The following is a 25704-nucleotide window of genomic DNA, read 5'->3' as shown; positions in this document are numbered from 1 at the left end:
TAAAACAGTCCCTATATTGAGGTTTTCAAACAAATCCATTACCGTCAAAAATACAACAATTATAAGTAAAAGCTGTGGGAATCTTAAATTTGACACTGATATGCTTATATAATAAAAAGAACCACAAAAGTATCTCAAAATGATTTCCTGTGGTGAGAGATACCTAATTAACAAAAACCAAGTAATCGCAGAATCATCCAAAAGTTTAACCTTTGATTACATATTTACAGGCCTTAAATTTAAATACCACAATACAGATTTCAACCCCAAACTTGAATTCAGCAAGTAAATGGTCCTTATACTGAGGTTCTCAACCAAAGCTAATACAGGTACACCACCGAATTTCCGGCAACTAATGGTTCAGCACCTCTTTAGTCCAGACAAAATTACGTGAGGGGACTTGAAATCACTGCGGCCACCAGACTAGTTTACTGGGCGGCCACAGATGGCATTGTGTGTAGGGCACGCTCATTTACACTCTTTACACTGCACTTGTTGGTGGTGACACACCGCAATTCTGTGAGATTCTTAGCTTATTTTGCTTAAATTTAACCCTACCTATGGCTTCTAAGACATATGAGAACGTCAGTCGTGGTGTGAAACGTAAACACCAGTCCATATTGATCCAAGATAAAGTGGTGTTTCAGTGCGTAAGCTGTGTGACATCTACAGTATTGGTTCATCAATGTTAATGATATAAAGAAGCAAAGGGAGAATGTATTGAAATTCTATGCAGACAGCAATTCTAAGAAGCAAATGATGATTAGAAAAACTATGAAAGATGGTAAGAGTACTGAGCATGATCGAGTGATGATGGAATGGTTTTGACAGTGTTGGAGTGATGGAGTGGACTTGTCAGGTAGCATGATAATGGACCAGGCTAAGTTGTTCCATAAAGAAATTAAATTACAACATGAGAGTGACTATAGCGAAGGATGGATTCAAAAATTAAAGAAGCATCATGGAATTTCCATGAATAAAGCGTGCGGAGAAAAGCGGTTTGCAAACCATGATGGAGCTGCCGAGTATGTGAACGAATTTGCAAAACTCGTAGCTGACAAGCGCCTCAGTCCTGAGCAGGTGTATAATGTATTTCATCTATTCATTTAATTTACATACTTGTTTAATTCAAATTTCTAGCAGTCCATGGTATACTATAGAAAAATGGGAGATGTATAATTAGTGGGTTATAGGTGTGTTGATAAAATATCATTATGTGACCACAGTTGGTCCAGCAAAATTGTTAATCTGGCAAGGCTTTGGAACCAAGAGTGCTGGAAATTGGTGGTGTACCTGTACCTGCATAAAAATACCAAAAATTGCAAGTAATATTACAAGGAATTTTCTTGCTCAAAAATCTTTTTTGTTTTAAGACTGAAATGTGACATAATAAATCACTTCTACAGTTGGAATACATCACGGAAAATGTCACAGAATACTTTCCTAAGAAGAGATAGCCAATAAATATTAACAGAATAATCTTAATCTAGCACAAAAAAGTAACCAATAATTATTTATTTACAGGTCTTAATGACCCACAGCATATATTCAACTCCAGATTTCAATCAAGCTTGAAAATTATTCCTTAAACTGGGGTTTTCAAGCAAATACATAGCCTGAAAAAGAAAGTACTAAAAATTACAGGTATTAGGAGAATTCTGAAGCCCAAAAACCTTTCTGTTTCAAAACTGAACTATGACATAATGAAACACTTTTATACTTGAAATAATCATGGAAAATATCTCATAATGCTACCATAACAACACATACCCAATAAATACGAACCAAATTATTATACAATCATTCAAGGGAGTAACCAAGAACTACTCATTAACAGGCCTTTATATTAAAAATATATATTTCAACCCCAGATTCGAATTCAGCAAGTAAAATAGTCCTCATATTGAGATTTTCAAGCAACTCTTACCCTCACAAAAATACCAAAAATTACAGGAAATTTGTAGCTCAATACCTTTTTGCTTTATAATTTAAATATGACAATGAAATGCTTCTCTGCTTGAAGTAATCATGAAAAATATCTCAATGATTACCCAAGGCAAGAGATACCCAATAAATACAAACAGAATAATCACAGAATCATCCAAAAGATTAACCACTGATTACTTACTTACAGGCCTTGATGTCCATCAGCATATATTTCAACCTCAGATTCCAATTTAACATGAAATATAGTCCTTAAACTGAGATTCTCAAGTAAATTTATTATCCTCACAGAAATACCAATAATGGCAGGTAATACTACATTCAGGGAATGTTTGAGCCAAAAAACCTTTCAAAATTGAAATACATATTAAATCACTTCTATACTTGATACAGTCTCATAATGCTTTCCCAAGACAACAGACACCGAATGAATATGAACTGAATAATCAGAGAAAAGTCCAAAAGAGGAACCATTAATTACTTATTTACAGGTCTTAATGACCCATAGCATATATTTCAACGCAAGATTTGAATTAAGCATGAAAATTAGTCCATATTAAAATTTTCAAGCAACTCTATTACCCTCAATAAATCAAAAAATTTCAGGTGATAGTTAAGGAATTTTTTTTAACCCAAAAACCATTTTGTTTTAAAACTGAAATATAACATAATGAAACACTTCTATACTTGAAGCAATCATTTAAAACTATATCAAAGTACTTGAGAAACATGAGTGATACCTAATAAATATGGACCAAATAATCACAGAATATTCCAAAACAGTAACCATTAATAATCTATCAACAGGCCTTAATGTCCCTTAATACATAATTCAACCACATATTCAAATTCAGCAAGTAAAATAGTCTTTAAACAGAGACTTTTGAGCAAATCTATTATTCTCACAAAAATACCAATAATTGAAGGGAATTTTTTTAGCTCAAAAAACTTTATTTTCAGACTTAAATACTATATAATAAATCCCTTCTATACCTGATATAATTATGAAAAATGTATCATAATCCCTTCCCAAGCAGACTGATACCCAATAAATATGAACCAAATAATTTTATTCATATTTATTTATTTTGCTTTGTCGTTGTCTTCCGCGTTAGCAAGGTAGCGCATGGAAACATACAAAAGAATGGCCCAGCCCACCCACAAACACATGTCCACACACGCAAATATACATACCTATACATCTCAATGTACACATATATATATACACACAGAGACATATACATATATACACATGTACACAATTCATACTGCCTGCCTTTATTCATTCCCATCGCCACCCCACCACACATGGAATAACAACCCCCTCCCCCTCATGTGTGCGAGGTAGCACTAGGAAAAGACAACAAAGGCCCCATTCGTTCACACTCAGTCTCTAGCTGTCATGTAATAATGCACCGAAACCACAGCTCCCTTTCCACATCCAGGCCCCACAGAACTTTCCATGGTTTACCCCAGACGCTTCACATGCCCTGGTTCAATCCATTGACAGCACGTCGACCCCAGTATACCACATTGTTCCAATTCACTCTATTCCTTGCACGCCTTACACCCTCCTGCATGTTTAGGCCCCGATCACTCAAAATCTTTTTCACTCCATCTTTCCACCTCCAATTTGGTCTCCCACTTCTCGTTCCCTCCACCTCTGACACATATATCCTCTTGGTCAATCTTTCCTCCCTCATTCTCTCCATGTGACCAAACCATTTCAAAACACCCTCTTCTGCTATCTCAACCACACTCTTTTTATTTCCACACATCTCTCTTACCCTTACATTACTAACTCGATCAAACCACCTCACACCACATATTGTCCTCAAACATCTCATTTCCAGCACATCCACCCTCCTGCGCACAACTCTATCCATAGCCCACGCCTCGTAACCATACATCATTGATGGAACTATTCCTTCAAGCATACCCATTTTCGCTTTCCTGAGATAATGTTCTTGACTTCCAAACATTCTTCAAGGCTCCCAGAATTTTCGCCTCCTCCCCCACCCTATGATTCACTTCCACTTCCATGGTTCCATCTGCTGCCAGATCCACTCCCAGATATCTAAAACACTTTACTTCCACCAGTTTTTCTCCATTCAAACTTACCTCCCAATTGACTTGACCCTCAACCCTACTGTACCTAATAACCTTGCTCTTATTCACATTTACTCTTAACTTTCTTCTTTCACACACTTTACCAAACTCAGTCACCAGCTTCTGCAGTTTCTCACATGAATCAGCCACCAGCGCTGTATCATCAGTGAACAACAACTGACTCACTTCCCAAGCTCTCTCATCCACAACAGACTGCATACTTGCCCCTCTTTCTAAAACTCTTGCATTCACCTCCCTAACAACCCCATCCATAAACAAATTAAACAACCATGGAGACATCACACACCCCTGCCGCAAACCTACATTCACTCAGACTGAGAACCAATCACTTTCCTATCTTCCTACATGTAAACATGCCTTACATCCTCGATAAAGACTTTTCACTGCTTCTAACAATTTGCCTCCCACACCATATATTCTTAATACTTTCCACAGAGCATCTCTATCAACTCTGTCATATGCCTTATCCAGATCCATAAATGCTACATACAAATTCATTTGCTTTTCTAAGTATTTCTCACATACATTCTTCAAAGCAAACACCTAATCCACACATCCTCTACCATTTCTGAAACCACACTGCTCTTCCCCAATCTGATGCTCTGTACATGCCTTCACCCTCTCAATCAATACCCTCCCATATAATTTACCAGGAATACTCAACAAACTTATACCTATACCTTATTATTTGAACCAAATAATTATCAGAACAAATATAGTAATTACCCTGGGGATAGGGGAGAAAGAATACTTCCCACGTATTCCCTGCGTGTCGTAGAAGGCGACTAAATGGGGAGGGAGAGGGGGGCTGGAAATCCTCCCCTCGTTTTTTTTTTAATTTTTCCAAAAGAAGGAACAGAAAAGGGGGCCAGGTGAGGATATTCCCTCAGAGGCCCAGTCCTCTGTTCTTAACGCTACCTTGCTAATGCGGGAAATGGCGAATAGTCTGAAAGAAAAGAAAAAAAATATAGTAACATAGTATAGTAACCTGGGGATAGGTGAGAAAGAATACTTCCCACGTACTCCCTGTGTGCCGTAGAAGGCGACTAAAAAGTGAGGGAACGGGGGCTGGAAAACCTTCCCTCCCATTTATAATTTTCCAAAACAAGGAACGGAGGGGTGGGTCAAGCGAGGACATACCCTCTAAGGCTCACTCCTCTGTGTTTAACGTTTAATTGCTAATGCGGGATAAGGTGAATATGTATGAAAAAAAGAAAAAGGTATAGTAACCAATATAGTAACAATCAATTAGTTATTTACAGGTCTTAATGTCCTGCAACATATATTCAAGCCAAGATTTGAATTAAGCATGAAAATCAGTCATTATTATATTGAGGTTTTCAAGCAAATCTATTAGCCTTAAGAAAATAAAAAAAATTGCAGGTACTAGTTCAGGAAAATTTTTAGCTCAGGAATATATTGTTTTAAAATGGATATATTACATAATAAATCCCCTCTACACTTGAAATAATCGCAGAAAATGTTTCATAATGCTTACCCAATAAAGATGAACTGAGCGATCTAACAATAATCCAAAGTAATAATGACCAATTAATTATTTACAGGTCTTAATGTCCCGGACATTCATCTCAAGCCTAGATTTGAATTAAGCATGAAAATCAATCCTTATATCAAGGTTTTCAAGCATATCTATTAACCTCAAGAAAATACCAGAAGTACCAATATTAGGACTACTTTTCATGCTTTACTCAAATCTGGGCTAGAAATATATGTTGTGGGACATTAAGATCTGAAAATAATTATTCAATGGTTACTATTTTCATTTTGTAGACTAAAAAACCTTTCACTTTAAAACTGAAATATGACACAATGACATGCTCCTTTCTATACATGAAATAATTAGGGAAAATATCTCAATAATTCTTAAGTAAAACGATTTATAACCAATAAATATGAGCATCATAATCACAGAATCATCCAAAGGAGTAACCATTAATGACTTATTCACAAGCTTTTATCCCCTGATTTGAATTCAGCAAATTCAATAGGCCTATTATTCAGGTTTCCAAGCAAATCTATGACCTTCATAAAAATATGAAAGATTTATAATCTAAAAACCATTACTTTTTTTGAAACTGAAAGAAGACATAATGAAATGCTTCTATGCTTGAAATAATCACAGAAAATATCTCATAATGCTTCCATTACATGACTGATACCTAATAAATACGAACCAAATAATCACAGAATATTCCAAATAAGTACCCATTAATTACTTATTTAAAGGCTTTAATATCCCCAAATATACATTCATACACCAGATTCGAATTCAGCAAGTAAACTAGTCCATAAATTGAGAATTTCAAGCAAATATATTATTTACTGATTTATTTGTTTATTATACTTAATCTCAGTTTCCCATGTCAGTGAGGTAGCGCCAGGACACAGGCGAAGAATGGCCCATCCACTCATATATACATAAATGCCCATGTATGCACATATACATACATATACATATCAATACATACATACACATATACATATTAATACTTCTTTACCTTCATCCATTCCTGTCGCTACTCCACCCCACATGAAGCAGCATCGTTACCCCCTGCTTCAGAGAGGCAGCTTTTCAGTTTCTTCAGTTGCATGAAAACAAGTGCAGTACATAACTTTCATACATCATCCAAGACTAAGTATTGGCAGGAACATGCTGGAGATTTCATAAATAAATAAGAGCCTGTTAAGGCTTCTGTGGTAGAATAAAAGTGCTGATAAATCAAACATCTGATAATCAGTATACATAATCTATTAGTCTTCAAGTGAAGTATACAGAATCTAAATAAGTAGAAATAAATACCACATTTGTGACAAAAGTCTGACATCAGTACAACTGATATTTCCTGTTTCAATACTCTCAGACTGTCTAAAAGAGTAGAAATATATATGAATCATAAAAATATAAAATGTATTTATAAAGAAGGAAAAGTCATAATTTACTAATAACAATGGCTGAAAAAAAAGACTACACCATTATAATCAACATGATGCAAAGATGGATTCTGGCCCTACATGAATGAATGGGAATGAAGTAACTACAGTGACCTAAAAAGCTTAGCTGGATGCTGAAATAAATGATGATGGAAAGCCTTAATCACTGAACCCTGCATGATGTATATGAAATATATGAGTACATGATGTACTAATCAAGCTTTGCATTCAAATGTGTATGTTAGGAACTGTCACCATTCCATGCAGTCATGATATATTATCAATTCAAGGTAAAAATGAATGTCTGTAAATTGCTAAGAACAAACACTTTGTGTGCATGTGTCGAATTACCTATTAGTACAATATGGAGAAAGGAGTGCTATATCGATAGAGCCCCATTTCTCAAAACTTCTTCAGCATGATATAGCTATTCACTGTTTAAAAGAATATCTTCACAGCTGTCCTAACAATTTGTAGAATCTCTTCTACTGGTGACACATTTTTTTAATTCAAAAAGTTCGTCAATATTCACCTTGTCAAACTGATTTTGAATCCTGATTCACTGACGATTTAGAATTATCTGTTGGATCAAAAAGAAATGTCATTAGTTGTGGATTTAGAATCTTGACGATTGTGATCACATTTCCTGTCTTCCTCCTCTCTTCCAAATCATCCCCCTCTTTTGAATGCACAATTTTTGTTCCCTCTGATGGACCTTTTTCCTGCAAATATATAAGTTTCCCTTAATGAGGCGATGAAAGTGGTATTTCTTCCTCTACTGTGGGTGGAACATGTCCTGTAAATGCCTTACTGAACTCTGAAACCATTTACCTCAAACATTCTTTTATATTGAACAACAAATATTACTTCCTTGACAAGTCAACCCTGTGTAACAGTATACCAAGTCTACATCAAAGAAATGGGCATTCCCATCCATTGTCTGCCTATCATGTACAGTACTCCAGTTCTGCAAAATCATTGTCATCAAAAGGTAAACCTATATCTATCCCATGTAAATGGTAGTGAATTTATAAATAGATAGATAGGTAAACAGATGCAAGATACATAGACAGAGACAGACACAGACAGATGGGGAGTAAGATATATAAATATAGACATGAACAAATAAATAAAAACACATAGATGGACAAACATTATTGAATTGGGTACCTTTCTCTTGAGAAAACAACTTTGAAATCTAACATCATAATATAACCCCAGCACCCTGTGTCTTTGAAGTTGCACTTCATGCAAGAACAAGGAAATGATGGTCCCTTTAGAAATGGAAGTTTCTCTACAAGGCTGTACTATTTCCCGCTACTGACAATGATGCAGCCTTGCCAAAGTTGACATCTTGTGAGCACACCCTTATGACTGGTGACCATGAAGAAAGCAGGCTAAGTGATTTTATGGAAGACTGCTTTCCATGTCAAGTGACCCAAGACCCAACAATGGGCAGAAATATATTTAATACAGTGATGTCTAAAAACATACACCTAATCAGCACATGTATGGTCAGTGAAAATGTAGAAAACAGTAATCAAAGTATTGTCAAATTCAATATAAATGGTTCCTTTGATTTCAAAGAAAATAAATTAGATGACTGCGATAGACTGCTGCAGTAAATTGGATCCGACTCTTAGACATGTATACAGTAGAAAAGATGTGGAGAAACTTCAAGGATACAGTACTTCCCCTTGAGAGCATCACTGTATCCAGAGAGATGAAAAGGAGTTGTGAAAGGGAAGAGCCAGGTTGGATGAAGAGAGAAATGAACGACTCCAGTAAATATAAAAAACAGGCTTGCGGGGTATCTAGGCCAAGTGATAAAATCAAGATCACAAAGACAGCAGAAGAGGAAAATCAGACCAAGTATTAAAAAAATAAAAAAAAATGCTAAAAGAATTTCTCTATGTGAAAAAGAACCTCAAAAGAATACATTAACCCAATGACTGCATCTACTCAAGATGTTCAGTGTGCCCTCAATTTTCCAATGTTTCTAAAAAAAAAAAAGTATTAGTTTTGTCTTTACACCCTTTATAAAAACTCCTCATTGTTTTCTTTAGCTTTCCTCTAACACCATATATTCTTAACATCTTCCACAACCAATCCCAGCAACCTCTCCTTTGCACATCCATCAATCAGCACATATTCCAAATATTGTAATGCCCATTAACCCCCAAATGCCCTGAACCACATATGATTATGTATGAATCTATATCTAACCAAGTATTTCCAATTGATAATCCTTTTACAAGCTGTTCCCTCTTTTCATTTATCACTAATCTCTGTACAGTGCACAAACCTTTCCCTATTTTCATTCATACTAAATATTCCATGCTCCCTAATTTTAACCTTAAATGCCATATCACCTACAAACTCGGATCACTCTTCATAAAAAGCAACCCTTTCTTCTTCACTCCCCTTCCTAACAGGCTTACATTATCTCAGGGCCACTACATGCACTCCATTTTTCACTTACCTTTAACTTCTCTGTCACCACCTGATATAATATTGGCCAACATTTGGCCTGTAGAGTTAACGTTGCGTATAATTTTCTAACCAATTGTTGAGGTTTACCTGTGCATTGTCCCGAAACATGAAAACTGAGTGTATGTAGTAGGTCCTAACAATCACCCTCATCTCGTAGTCTATTTTCACTGTAATCCTTTCAATCTTGAACTCACTTCTCTATGCTCATTAACATAATCCCATCGCTCTTACTTAATGAGAACCGCCACCTCCTTCGCTCCTTGCTCTTTCACTGACCCTGACTATACTTAACAAAGATTCTGAAACCATTGTCTCTCCTTCTCCAAATTATTTTCACTCAGAGCCAGAACATTCACACATTCATACATCCTAGCCAGAGCCTTCAAGAAAAAAATCCTCACTTGGCTCCTTCACTTGTTCCTGTTTGAACCAGTACAAATCAATGTTCAGCACAAAAACTAAGTGAAGGTAAATGACTAATTGTTCAACCACTATAAGGAAAATGCAGTTACTTATGTTGAGATATCAGAAACTTAAGAATGCAAAGCAACAGGCCAACTTAATGAGAAATCAGCAACAGCACAATGGAATACTGCCACCTGCCTGAAAAATAGAAGGATGATATCAGTAAAATTTATGATGTTACTGATGAAGTAAAACCTAAACAAAAGCAAAACAACGAGCCACCACAGTGTCATGGTTAGCATTACTAACCCTGGTACATGCAGGGGCTAGTCAAATATCAGGTTCACATGGGTTCAAATCCCAAGTGGGGCATTCAACCAGTGAAGTAAAAGAAGTAAAAGAAAGTAGTGTCATGTTCTGCAGATGAAACTGGAGTAAAATGACAGGAACTGAAAAAGACCAATAAAATATACAAAATTATATATGAATCAAAGATGACATTTAATGAGGAAACATCTTAAAAAGGAAGTCATGGAACAACTAAAAATGCATCAGTGACATCAGCATGGAAGGAGATAAAAAAAGAGGTAAATTTCAAAGATCTGTCAGAATAAACAAGAAACATAAATTCACCAAGCACACTGATTAGACAGCACTTTTCAGACAAGTAATAAGCGGTATGACAAAGAATCTCTATATGAGAGGCAGAAAGCTGATGAAATGTTCAACATATGTATACCTCAGCAGCAAAACTGAATAATGCTGAATTGTATGATAACTAACCAAACAACTGAAAGTAACTGAGAGAACTGAGCATTTTATATCTGAAAATATGGAACACCTAAACTACCATCACAAACTCTTAAGATAGCTACTATGCTTTCTGGCTTTTCCAGTTTATATATTTTGACTTCATGGGCCTGGTATGCAGGATACAATATAAGAAAGTTTAATATTTTGGCACCACTGTCAGACAATGCAAGGAGGGTTTCACTTGCCTACAGTAAGAGGTAAGACAGGTGGAGTACACACACCACCCTAATCCAGCCCATGAACAGGGCCCGATAAGAGATGCATTAAGCCTCAGTGCTACTTTTGATTCCTAGCCCCTTAATCATTTCCAACCATCATTGCTCCTCCTCCTATCTACCTATCTACATTTCTGATGCCCATTTCCTTCGGGAACTATCCTCTAAGGGGGTGGCCACAGCAAAAATTTCCATAACTGATGATCTCCAGAGTAGTGCAACTTCATAGCCTATAGTGCCTCCTACTACAATGCCTAATATCATTTTCCTGTCAAAATATTCCAATTGCCTGTCCCTACTTTTACTATGAGTGCCATCCAGTGTTTACTTAAACTTTTGAAATACTCTTTAGGACTACAAAAATATGTCAAAACAACTGAGCTCATCATACTTTCTTCAAATTCATGTGGTCACTAATGATGAAATAAGACATTGTGGTAAAGGCATATCTAAACACAAAAAATGCTATGGGACTTATTTGGGCAAATGCAATTTGACAAAAACTTGAGTAAAATTCAAAAGACTTTCATTTATTAAAATGTCAATCTCATTGTTTCCTAAGGAGTTCCTGAAATTCAATTTGGGATGTTAAAATTTAGACATGCTTAACTATGATAAGTAAGGAAAATATACAGTATACAAAAAACAGAGGCAATAAAAAATTTGATTTACTGCTACAATGATCACTGAATACTGTTACCAATATCATTATAATGCAATATTCATTACATCAGCTACATGACTATACTTTAGAATATGAATGCTAACACAGATTTGCAAAGTATAAGTATAAAAATGGAGTAAATACTCAGTTATATTACTTTCATTCTGTAATGTAATTCACTGAACTTGTGTAATGAACTGCCAATAAATGAAATGAATGAACAAATAGGACATTACGGGTGTTATGAGGTGCACAAGTCATGAAACACCTGGGGTGGACCAGACATTTCATAAATGTTTTACACATGCCAAAGAAGCCTTGCTTTTTGTAATAAAAATGAAGCATTGCATTAATAACCACACAAAAGGAAAATATGTGTATGGAACTTTTGGCTGAATCAAAATTACCTAAATATTCAGTATTTTTCTGTTGTGGTTAACAGATTTGTATAACTTGTAAATTTCTTTAACACCATATGCAAAAAATCATTCCATGAATTGTGTCTATCAAACAGAAACCTTTTGGTAACTGTACAAAGATGCTGTAATTATAAAAAATCTTCTGCTAAAGTTAGTGCCATAATTAAGATAATAGATGAGAAATAGTTCCTCCACAATATATCAATACAACTAATTCTATTTATTACTTAAAAATGCACATTCTAGAATATATTCTTACATCATGGTACCCCTATGAAGAAACCAAAGGGAGTGTTGACTTTAAAGACAAACAAGAATTCGCAGTGGCAAGTGTGCTACCTCCCAAAATCTATCATAAATAGGTTACAATTAACCCTTTAGCTTTCATAAAGGAAAGTCTTTGTTACGTGATCCATGTCCACACATGAAGAGCTTCATTTGTACTCTGAGGACATTACTGGCACTCTGAGGATATTACTGGTGTTCTAGTGCTATGAGGACATCACTGGTGCGGTGAGGATGTCACTGATGCCACACCTACTTCAATATTAGAGCTGGCACTCAAAAATAGAGGGAATCATGTAGTTGCCAAATACACTTAGAATCTTGCAAGTAGTCATTAAGGCTTCAACCATACCTAAGAAAAGACAATATTGCCAGTTACTGGGTAAAGAAATCAAGCAGATTCTGCTGGATATGGAGCACGACATAGCAGATTATCTAGAGGATCTACATAATGATGTCTCCAGATGGTGTGGAAAGTGATTTTGAGGGCAGTCTCTTCCAGCAATGATACTGAAGAGGAAAATGGTGCAGCATTGCAACAGGTTCATGCTCATCACCCAACCTTGCAAACACTACATGAAACTGAGCTGGCAACACAGTACATTGTAAAGTAATGGTTGTCTACACTCATGATCACGTGACTGAATGCAAGCTGCAGCTCATTGCCACTGAGCAGCATCATGAGAGAGTATCATACCGCATATCACTAGCCAGGGAAAAGATCAAAATCCAAAATCTGAATTACAGTTTCAACTGAATGCGTATCGCAATCGCACCATCATAAAGCTGAACCATTGTAAGTTGGGGAGCATCTGTACTTTTTCTACACCTTTTTGCATTCTTTCTCACTCTCCTCTAACTGTAGCATTTTACTGGCTCTGGATTCATCTCTTTCATCAGATGTGGCTCCCTTTGCTATTACTTTCTATTTTCTATTAGTTAAACTCTTTGATGTATCTTATATGGTTACTTTGTTAAATTCCTTATAAAAGTCTAGAACAAGAATATCCTTTGTCTTTCCTTGCATTACAATTTCACAAATGCTATTGTAATGGGCTAATCACTGTATTTCTGTATTTCTAACAAACACAAATCCATGCTGCCTTCATTCATGTAACTTTTGTTTAAAAATCTGATTTTTATCAGATGTCCTGTTCACCAAAAAATGTAGATCTATGAGGAGTTTGGTTAAAGGGTTAAGGGTACAGGAAGATGGTTGGATTTCCATCTAGTCCTGGTTCAGGGGTCCCAATATAATTATCTAAACTTTTTATTTTGGTTTCTGATATCTCATTATCTTTAACTGCATTATCACCACAATGGTTAAGCAATTCATCATTTAAATTCTTGTGCATTTTGAGTTGAATGCTGATTTGTACCAGTTAATAACCTTGCATATTTTCTTGGGATCACCAATAATCTTCTCCCATACAATCTTAGATTCTAGCTCTTTGTTCTGTACACATGTAAGGATAATATTGGGTTCTTTATCAATTTCTTTGTTTGCCTCTGTAGAGATTTCATTATTTCAACATTTCTTATAATTTCATTGAGCAGATCATACTTTTTATCAAATAACCTACAGCCTAACATTAATTTTATATCTGACTTATTATTCAACTGACTACTCTTAATTGTGAAATACTGTTATGTTGGGATCAATTCTACTCTCTTTGTTGACATCAATCTTGTTGTATCTGCAATCAGATCATTCGGTCATAACAAAAATTCATATCACTCAATTTGTTGCCATTTCAATTGCTGCATCGTGTTCATTTTTACCATTTTCAGGTAATAGGCTGTGATTATTTCTATGACATGTTATGCTTGTCTTATTCAGAGAGAGTGAATGAAATGAATACCTACTTATCTAAAACATATTACGATAACGGCTACACTAGTGTACAGCACTCAATGCATCTTTTGCTTGATGAACAATACTGTTCCTCTCTGTGATGCTGGGATAGATGGTGTGTGTTAGTTTGGAGGAGTTTGTCATGAGAAGCAATGAGTTTAGTGATTGCAATGGCCATCATGATATATGTCAAGGAACAACATATAGTTACTTTTGAATGTATCACTGTCTGTTCCCTTCTAGAATCATAATGAAGCTAGCCATAGCTCCCCTTTCTTGGAATGATATACACAACCCAGCTAATATCATAGTGGGAAGATATTCATAACAATCAAAAAGTAATGTAAATATGGTAAATGCTGAGATCTTGCTCATACATCACAAACATGGGATGTATAAATCCTAAGGAAAATTTATTGACTTTTCCAAGTGTCATTACCAATGGCAAATAAACAGAGAATGTGATGATAGTTACTTACAAATTATTATTTAATGTAAGAGGAATATTTCTAAAAACACTATCACAACAGCTTTAATTTCCCTGTTACTTCATTAACTGCCTCTTCATCACCAAATATTGCCAAGACAGTAGTAGAGCCAACTGGAACCTGTGTTTTGCCTGCATCCTGCACCAAATATGTTGGAAGGTACAATGCCTCTGCTTTTTTCTGAAGTTCAACGAGTTCTTGTGAATTTTTGCCTCTTAATGCTATCTTCCTCTCCCTGGAAACAGAAATAGGAGTGAATAGTATATTGGGAGATATATAAAGTTGCTATCAAGTATGAAGATGGATATGTAAAACTAAGAAATATAGCTTTAATGTAAACATATGCTCCTTTCTCCCTTTTTGAGATCACTTAATCATGAAAGACAGGTGGTACATCACTGGCTCTGGCTAGAACAATCTAATCACTACAGGCAACTTTAAGCAGCAAATGACAGTGCATCATGAATATCTGCAACTGGAGACTACCAAATCTGCTGCAGGAACAGTATTCAGGAAGTACTAGTCAAACAAGAGGGGAATCGGAAGGAGGAACAAACTCATCCAATTCAATGAAGGGGAAGACTAGAGTAAAAGACTTGAGTAAAAGAGTAAAAGACTTGAGTAAAACAATTCACTCCTCCCTCTTAGGGTATAAAATCCTTCACTAATAAATGAGGTTTCACAGGAATAAAAACCATACTACTAGGGCAGAAGGAAGCAAGTGTGCACCTGAGAGAGCATTCTCTCAGTGAGGGGTTAAAACAACATATTACTCTAAAACAAAATGTATTCATGAGAATCTGTGCTCCTCAACCATCATAAAGTACATGTGGCTGTCCACCTAGTGTTTGTTCAGAAGGACTCACAAATCATACAGCAACCCAATAATGTCTGTCAAATCTTACTGGAATGATGAAGTGCCAGTTGCACAGCCACCACCATTAATCACAGACCAATGAAGCTTGTGCCCTGAACCTGTCAATTTTTTTCAAGCTTCAAAGCCGTTTCCCACATAGTTAGGTAGTGACAGGAATGGACAAAGAAAGGATACATATATAGTAGCCCCAGTGCTGTTGTATGCATGTAGGGCATGGGATGAAGAAATGGCCTAACTCACTTAGTGAAGTGTGAAAAGACAACTGGAGTGGATGGGATTGTAGATGAACTTCTGATGAAAGGTGTTGACTTTGTTGTACACTGGCTAGTCAGGATGTAAGGCTCATGGTGAGGTACCTGAGGACTGGCAGAGTGCCCGTATCATGCCACTGTATAATGGAAAGTGGGATAAAAGTGAATGCTCAAGCTACAAGCCAAGTCTGTTGAATGTAACTGTATGATTTCATGATTTCCTATAAATGTCAATGCCTGATATGTAAATCTTACATCTTTTCATACTGGAGAGGTAATATAAAAGATTAAATCAAAACATTCATTTTCTCATATAGAATTAGTGACATTTGGGAACATCCCTGAAACCTAATGACAGAAAAAGGGGAAAGAGCCAAGGATGAAATATAACCTAAAAAAAGAAAGCCTGAAATAAAGCCAATTATAGTATTAAACATGAGTGAAATGTGATGCCAAACATAATGCTGCAGTCAAACTAATCTTAGAAAAGTTCCTTCTTTTAAGTCTTTACTGGCTTATTTCAACTTCCCATGTAAGCATTATCAAGATAAATATATAAACAATTCTTTGAAAAAGAAAATGCAAAATTCTGGCATGCTTATACTCTTTTGCTTCTTTCTCCACATTAATCAGTTCAATCATCGAGCTGCTCAATGACTGTAAAGAAAATAAATTGAAACGTATCCTTTTTTCAAAATTCCTCTCCCTGCGGTGCAAAGAACTGCTTGTAACTACACACCAAGGAATATACTTCTTACTCATTTTTTTTTTTTTTGCTTTGTCGCTGTCTCCCGCGTTTGCGAGGTAGCGCAAGGAAACCCATCCTCATTAAATCAAATTCACCCTGGTTGAACTTTACCAACCATTCATCAAACCAACTTTGGAATTTGTCAAGGATGATGAAACAGTACATTTTCTTCAAAGGGCTTCTCACTTCAAGGGAATCCATCTGTCCCTGCTACTGTGTGTAGCACGGCTTTGGAACCACAGTTCCTGACAAAAGCGTCCCAAGGTAAGAGTTTTGTCTTTTTCCACATTTACTCTTAACTTTCTTCTTCCACACACTTTACCAACTCCCATGCCAAGTTCTGTATTGACAACAAAAACCATCTTGTAATATGTCTCGTCGTCATCATCCTCTTCTTCACAGTCTTCCCATTCCTCACTTTCAAGGGAACCTAAAATTTTTGGCAAGTTATAGCAATTAGGATCTCTCCATAACAAGTCAAGGAATCTTATATTCTATCTAAATTTTGACTATTGCACAAGAAAAATCTTTCCTGTATCTTATTACTCAGAATCATAAAAGGAATTAATATCTGTTTCTCTGGATATCATGAGTTAGGTAGTGGTTCCAAACTCATATTTTCCCATTTCATACTATATCAAGTCTGATAAGCTCTAATTACGGAGCCATTTCTAATATAAGCGATGCATCAGAATGGTCATGCCATAGAAAATATCAATATCCCTCACCAATCATTCAACCAATCATTGTATCACACAACTTTCTTTACATCCTGCAAAGAAACTCATACAGAAACTCCTTAAAAATTACTCCCAAACTATCTCCGTTCATTCCTCTACTAAGATACATCTCAGGAAAAACTTCTCTCTCTATTCTTCCATCTTTAGACTAGCAGATCTCTTTGACAATATTACAAGTCCTTCTAATTCATCTCTGGTCTGCTCCTGTACCTTTTCCCATTCATTCTCCTTACAGTAAAACTTTTATCTATATTCATGTATTATCTTAATCATCGTCCTCCTGTGTTAGTGAGGTAGTGCAAGGAAACAGACGAAAGAATGGTCCAACCCACCCACATACACATGTATATACATAAACAACCAGACATGCACATATACATTTTTTTTTTTTTTTACTTTGTCGCTGTCTCCCGCGTTTGCGAGTAGCGCAAGGAAACAGACGAAAGAATGGTCCAACCCACCCACATACACATGTATATACATACGTCCACACACGCAAATATACATACCTACACAGCTTTCCATGGTTTACCCCAGACGCTTCACATGCCTTGATTCAATCCACTGACAGCACGTCAACCCCGGTATACCACATCGCTCCAATTCACTCTATTCCTTGCCCTCCTTTCACCTTCCTGCATGTTCAGGCCCCGATCACACAAAATCTTTTTCACTCCATCTTTCCACCTCCAATTTGGTCTCCCTCTTCTCCTCGTTCCCTCCACCTCCGACACATATATCCTCTTGGTCAATCTTTCCTCACTCATTCTCTCATGTGACCAAACCATTTCAAAACACCCTCTTCTGCTCTCTCAACCACGCTCTTTTTATTTCCACACATCTCTCTTACCCTTACGTTACTCACTCGATCAAACCACCTCACACCACACATTGTCCTCAAACATCTCATTTCCAGCACATCCATCCTCCTGCGCACAACTCTATCCATAGCCCACGCCTCGCAACCATACAACATTGTTGGAACCACTATTCCTTCAAACATACCCATTTTTGCTTTCCGAGATAATGTTCTCGACTTCCACACATTCTTCTAGGCTCCCACAATTTTTGCCCCCTCCCCCACCCTATGATCCACTTCCGCTTCCATGGTTCCATCCACTGCCAAATCCACTCTCAGATATCTAAAACACTTCACTTCCTCCAGTTTTTCTCCATTCAAACTCACCTCCCAATTGACTTGACCCTCAACCCTACTGTACCTAATAACCTTGCTCTTATTCACATTTACTCTTAACTTTCTTCTTCCACACACTTTACCAAACTCAGTCACCAGCTTCTGCAGTTTCTCTCATGAATCAGCCACCAGCGCTGTATCATCAGCGAACAACAACTGACTCACTTCCCAAGCTCTCTCATCCCCAACAGACTTCATACTTGCCCCTCTTTCCAAAACTCTTGCATTCACCTCCCTAACAACCCCATCCATAAACAAATTAAACAACCATGGAGACATCACACACCCTGCCGCAAACCTACATTCACTGAGAACCAATCACTTTCCTCTCTTCCTACTCATATACATACCTATACATATATACACATATACATATTCACACTTGCTGCCTTCATCCATTCCCATTGCCACCCTGAGATAGTGTAAGGAAAATGAAAGAATGGCCCAACCTACCCACAAGCACATGTATATACATAAACAACCAGACATGCACATATACATACCTATACATATATACACATATACATATTCACACTTGCTGCCTTCATCCATTCCCATTGCCACCCTGAGATAGTGTAAGGAAAATGAAAGAATGGCCCAACCTACCCACAAGCACATGTATATACATAAACAACCAGACATGCACATATACATTTTTTTTTTTTTTTTTTTTTTTTTTTTTTTTTTTTTTTTTTTTTTTTTTTTTTTTTTTTTTTTTTTTTTTTTTTTTTTTTTTTTTTTTTTTTTTTTTTTTTTTTTTTTTTTTTTTTTTTTTTTTTTTTTTTTTTTTTTTTTTTTTTTTTTTTTTTTTTTTTTTGTTTTTTATGTATCTAAAACATCCACTTCCTCCATATTTTCTCCATTCAAACTCGCATTCCAAATAGCCTGTTTCCTTTCCTCAATAACCTAATAACTCTTGCTTTTATTCTTATTTACTCTCACTTTCTCCTTTCATACACCTATCCCAAACTTAAAGACTGGCTTCTGCAGATTGGTTGAGAAAGCTGAAAAGGATTATGCTAAAATGGTATAGACAAGGATAGAAAAACGTGGAGAGGAGAGGTTGGATTATATATCTACCTGTATCTGACACCTGTTTCCCTGTAACTCCTTAAAGGGTTGCCCACAGCAATAGTCTCTCCATAACAAGTGAACTCCAGTGCTGCTTCTTATCGTTAGTGCATCACCCATAATGGCCACAGGGAGATGCACTCTAACACAGTATTTGCAGAGGCTTCCTTTCATGTTCCTACCGACTATTCCCCCTAATGCCCCTGCCAAATGTTCCTATTTACTACTTCTCCCCAAATCCCTCCCCCTCCCTACTTCTTTTCTTTTAAACTCTCATCATTCTACCAAAAGGCAGGGAAATGTCCAGTGCTCTTTTGCAGAAAAATGGGGGTTAGGGTGAAAGCGGGTTGTGATTTAAAGTGAAAACTGTTTATATACTTGACAAAGAGAGGTTGTAGGTAAGTGGACAGAATGTCGGGTTGTTTAATGTGGGTTTAGGCAGAAAGAAAAGAGTTCCCTTGGGTTAGAGGGGGAGCAACTTGACCCAATAAAGTGCGGCTCACTCCCCCACCCATCACTACCCTGACCCCCTTTCGGGTTTTTAAGTACTGATAAAAGGAATATATTTTTTCAAAGGGAAGGGGGAAAGGGCCCAAAACTGAAGATAGATGGGGGAAAGAGTTTAAGATTTTAAGTGCTAATTTCAAAAGGATGCAAGGGGGTGAAAGGTGTTTTAAAACAAATAAACTGGAAATGAGGGCAGTAAAACAGGGTTTGCCCTGCTTTTCCAAAGGGAAAACTAAAAACAGGGGAAAAGCATACGTTTGCTTCCACAGACAACCAGGGGAGGGGTATGTGGGGTCTGGTTGTGTACGGGGGGTTTGGGGTTTTTAGTACATTACACGTGAGAATTTGGGGAAATGGATGGGGGAAAATGAGGCTTTTTCTTCTATTCCTAATCCCCACCTCACTAACATAGGAAAGGGGAGAACACTTTTGGGGAAAAAAAAAAAATGAAATTCCCACCGGGAAAAAATTTTCTTCACAGTTTTTATTTTAATAAGGAGAATGTATTGGTACACTTGCCTACATGGGGTTAAAACAGAGAAAGAAAGCCCCCTTTGGGTGAGGCTGTATCTTTTAAGGGGAAATACAGTTAAATAAATGAACTTCTCCCCAAAAGGGGATTCCATCGTTTCCCCCTATAAAAAAGTAGTGTAACCCTGACGGTGAAAGAGTCCTGGGAAAACCCCGGGACTCTTTTGAAAAAAGGGAAATTTTAAAATTTTAATATACAGGGAAACCCCTCCAGGGATGCCAGCATGGGGTTATCTCCCATCCACTCATCTCCCCCCAAAACCCCAACAAGTAAAAAGTTTATAAACCGGGTAGGGAATGTTGTGAAATTTTAAATTTCGGGACCAGTCTAAAAAAAAAAAAATTTTGGGGAAAATTTCAGTGTATTTGGAAATGGGGGGAATAAACCCGGGGAGGAACGCCTTTTCTTTATGGGTTATATTTTGTCGGGATTATCTGTGTTAGGTCAATTTTTTACAAAACCCAGAAAATTTTCAGGGGTTTTCTGGAATGCAGAGGGCCCCTTCCTTTTATTTCCCCAGTAACCCTTAAATCCATCCCACCCCAAATTTTTTCCCCGCCTTAAACCCCTTTACATCCCTTTTTTTGGAAAGTATCCAAAAATTTGGTGCAATCCCTGAGATTTGGAAACAGCAACACATAAAAAATTCAGTGTGTGATGCAGAAATACCAAATTACATCTTCCTCTTTTCCCCCAAGAAACCCCCCCCCACCCAATTCCAAACCAGCGAAGCACAAGTTCTTTTATCCTCATTTTCAGTCCCTTCTCTCCCGGATTTTTTTTTCTCTTTTTTTTCTTGGGGAAAGCATGGTGCAATTGGGGTGTTAAAACAAAGTTTTTTCCCCAAACCTAGTCTCCCCATAAGGTTTATTTATTTTTTTTTTATTATATTTTGGGTCGGTCTCCCGCGTTTGCGGGGTAGGCGAAAGGGAAAAACAGACGAAAAAAATGGCCCCCCCCCCCCATAACATGTATATACCATAGTCCACCCCCAACCCCCTTATCCCCCCCCCCCCCCCCCCCCCCCCCCCCCTCCCCCAAAACTTTCCCCCCCCCCATGGTTTACCCCAGACGTTCACATCCCTTTGGGTTCAATCCCTGACAGAAACTTAAACCCCCGGTTAAAACCACATCGCCCCAAAATTCACTTTTTCCCTTCCCCTCCTTTCCCCTTTCCTCCCAATTTTCAGGCCCCGATCACACAAAATTTTTTCACTCCCTTTTCTTTCCCCCTTCCTTTGGTCTCCCTTTTCCCCTCTTTTCCCTCCACCTTCCGGGCCACAATATCCTTTTGGTCAATCTTTCCCCCCACCCCTTCTTCCATGTGCCCAAACCATTTTAAAAACCCACCCCTTCTGTCTCTCAACCCCCGCCTTTTTATTTCCACAATCTTTTCTTCCCCTTTAGTTATCATCGATAAAACCCCCCACCTCCCAACACCAATTTGCCCTAAAACCCATTCTTTTCCCAAGCACATATCCCCCTTTGGCCCCCAACTCTTTTCCAAATAGGCCCACGCCTCGCAAACCATAAAACCCATTTTTGGGAACCACTTTTTCCTTCAAAAAATCCCATTTTTGTTTTCCCGGATAATGTTCTCGATTTCCCCCACATTCTTAAAGGGCCCCCAGAATTTTTGCCCCCCCCCCCCAAACCCTTGATCCACTTCCGCTTCCATGGTTCCCCCCTTTCCCCAAAAACCCATCCAGTTCCCCCAAAAACACTTCACTTCCTCCAGTTTTTTCCTTTAAAAACCCTCACCTCCCAATTGACTTGCCCTTTCCAACCCCAAAGTACCTAATCCCCTTGCTCTTATTCCCATTTACTTTAACTTTCTTTTTCCCACCACTTTACCAAAACTCAGTCACCAGCTTCTGCGTTTTCTCACATGAATCAGCCACCAGCGCTTTTCCCCTCACCCGGAACCCCAACTGATTTCATTCCCCAAGCCCCTTCTCACCCCCAACCCGGCCCAACTTGCCCCTTTTTTCCCCAAAACTCTTCCCCTTTACCCCCCTAAAACCCCATCCTTTAAAAAAATTTAAAACCCAAACCATGGGGGAATCACACCCCCTGCCCCCAAACCTACTTTCACGGGGAAAACCCAATCACTTTCCTCTTTTTCCTACAGGGTTCAAAATGCCTTACATCCTGAAAAAAACTTTTCCCCTGCTTCAAACAATTTCCCCCCACCCCATATATTTTTAAATTCCTTTTTCCACAGAGCATCTCTATCAACTCTATAAATATGCCTTCCCCCGACCCATAAATGCACAAAAAAAATTTCCATTTTGGCTTTTTCTAAGTATTTCTCACTTACATTCTTAAAAGCAAACACCTTTCCAAACACCCTTTCTACCACTTCTGAAACCCACTGTTTTTCCCAAAAAAATCTGATGCTCTGTACATGCCTTCACCCTCTCAAAAAAAATCCCCTTTCCCAAAAAAATTTCCCCAAAAGGAAAAATTTGGGAAAATTTTTGTTTGAACTGTAACTTATTTAAAAATTGGGGGGTTTAAAATTGGGGGGACTTCCCTGTTTTGCCCTTGGGGAAGGGTTTGTCCAAAGAATGTGCCCCTGTCAAAAATTCCCGGCCCTTTTTGGAAAAGTGAGAAATTACAATTTAAGAGCCTGGAATACTGCCCCTTTAGTATGATGGGGGAAAAAAAAAAAGCAATGAAAATTTTTTCATTTAAAAAATAATACATATTATTATCTATTTTTAAAATTCTCGGGAAACCCTTTTCTCTAAAGGAACTCACATCATTTTGGTTTGGTCTATAAAAGTTTTCATTTTGTCCCTGCCCTTACATCCCTCAAAAAGCATCCCAAAAATTTAAAAGCTTCCCATTCTTTCCCCATTTTTTCTTCTATTTGTTTCCCCCTGTCACAAGTGGTTTCCCTCTCACATAATTTCCCTTTTTAATTTCATCCTATCATACACTTCCTTTTTAAACCCCTTTGTCTTGCAATTTTTCCACATACCCAAGCAACTTCAAAATATTATGTGTAAATCAAATTCACAATTCCACAATTCTTTCCTGCCAAAATTTATTTAAATCTTTAAACAAAAAGGGTGGCAAAAGGGGGTTGTCCTTTGAATGTCCCCCTGTCCCGTTAAGGAAGGTTTTTATTTTTTACTTTTTGCTTTGTTGCTGTCTCCCCATTGCGAAGTGTGCAAGGAAAACCCAAATGGCCCAAACCCCCCCCCCATACCCTTGAATCATACTTTTCCCACACGCAAATATACTCCCCCCCAATCTCAAGGGAAAAACAAAAACCCTTACACACCCCAGACATAAAACATATATACACATGTAAAATTAATTTCCCATGGGCTCCCCTTATTCATTCCCATCACCACCCGCCACCATGAAAAAAAAACCCCCCCCCCCCCTTATGTGTGAGGGGTTTTTTTGGGGCGCTAGGAAAAGAAACCAAAGGTTTACTTTGTTCCCCACTAGTCTCTGCTGCCCTGAAAAAAAAGCACGAACCACAGCCCCTTTCAAACCCCAGGCCCCACAGAACTTTCCATGGTTTACCCCAGGGGCTTTTACATGCCCTTTTTCAATCCCCCTGACGCCCCGGAAACCCCCCCTTCTCCTTGTTCCCTCCACCTTTGACACATTTCCTTTTGTCAATCTTTCTCATCATTCCTCCATGTGGGCCCCAAAACCCCTTTTAAAAAACCCCCTTTGCTCTCTCAAAACTTTTTCATACCACACATCTCCTTCCCCCCATTACTTTCTTTGATCAAACCCCCCCCTTTTAAAACACATTATTTGTTCCCTCCAAACAAACTCTTTCCCAGCCCCCCACCCCCCCCCCTGCAAACCCCCTAACCTTAACCAATATTCCTTCAAACATACCCATTTTTGCTTTCCGAGTAAGTTCTCGACTTTTCCACACATTCTTCTAGGCTCCCACAATTTTTTGCCCCCCCCCCCACCCTATGATTCACTTCCCCTTCCTTTGGGTTCCCCTCCACGGGCCCAAACCATCCATCCCTGCCAAATCCCCTCTCCGATATCTAAAACACTTCACTTCCTCCCCCGTTTTTCTCTATTCAAACTTACCCCCCAATTGACTTGACCCCCAACCCACGTACCTAATAACCCTTGCCCCTTTTTTTCACATTTACTTTTCCCAAAAATTTTTTTCTTTAACAGTTTTCACTTTACCCAAACTCAGGCACCACTTCTGGGGGAGTTTTCTCATGAATCCGCCACCCGGGGCTGTATATCAGGAACAACAAAAGGGTCACTTCCCAAACTCCTCATCCCCAACCCGGCCCTTTATACTTGCCCCCTCTTTCCAAAAAATTTTTGCCCTTCACCTCCCCAACAACCCCCATATATCCCAAAAATTTAAAAAACCTGGAGGGAAAAAAACACCCTGCCCGCAAAACCAAATTCATGAGAACCCAAACACTTTCCTCCTTTCACAAAATACAAAAAGCCTTCCCTCCCGATTAAAAAATTTTCCCTGGTTTAACCCAAAAACCCCCACACCATAATTTTTTAATACCTTCCCCCAAAAAGCATCTCTATCAACTTATTTAATGCCTTCCCCAAAAATCCAATAAAGGGGACATACCAAATCCATTTGCTTTTCTAAGTATTTCTCACATACATTCTTCAAAGCAAACACCTGATCCACACATCCTCTACCACTTCTGAAACCACACTGCTCTTCCCAGTCTGATGCTCTGTACATGCCTTCACCCTCTCAATCATACCCTCCCATATAATTACCAGGAATACTCAACAAAACTTATACCTCTGTAATTTGTGCACTCACCTTTGTCCCCTTTGCCTTTGTTACAATGGCACAATGCAAGCATTCCGCCAATCCTCAGGCACCACACCATGAATCATACATACATTAAATAACTTTACCAACCAGGTCAACAATACAGTCACCCCCTTTTTTAATAAATTCCACTGCAATACCATCCAAACCTGCTGCCTTGCCGGCTTTCATCTTCCGCAAAGCTTTTACTACCTCTCCTTCTGTTTAACCAAATCATTTTCCCTACCCTCTCATTTTGCACACCACCTCGACCAAATACCCTATATCTGCCACTCTATCATCAAACACATTCAACAAACCTTCAAAA

General features: G+C 37.9%; 1 protein-coding gene across 1 annotated transcript in view; it reads right to left on the bottom strand.

The window, feature by feature from the left end:
* Positions 1-25704, bottom strand: part of LOC139749322 (probable peptidyl-tRNA hydrolase 2) — a 46642-nt gene continuing 20938 nt past the window's right edge. Inside the window, exons 9-10 of the mRNA XM_071663047.1 lie at positions 7559-14898; positions 1-6748 (exon numbers count right to left, since the gene is read on the bottom strand). Of these exons, the coding sequence (XP_071519148.1) occupies positions 14697-14898 (202 nt within the window). The 3' untranslated portion in view covers positions 1-6748; positions 7559-14696. The remainder of the gene's footprint in view (positions 6749-7558; positions 14899-25704) is intronic.

This window comes from Panulirus ornatus, chromosome 7 (assembly GCF_036320965.1).
Source record: "Panulirus ornatus isolate Po-2019 chromosome 7, ASM3632096v1, whole genome shotgun sequence".
In the NCBI taxonomy this organism is placed as follows: Eukaryota; Metazoa; Arthropoda; class Malacostraca; order Decapoda; family Palinuridae; genus Panulirus; species Panulirus ornatus.
The sequence above is the reverse complement of the archived record's forward strand: the minus strand, read 5'-3'. Positions and strand labels throughout refer to the sequence as shown.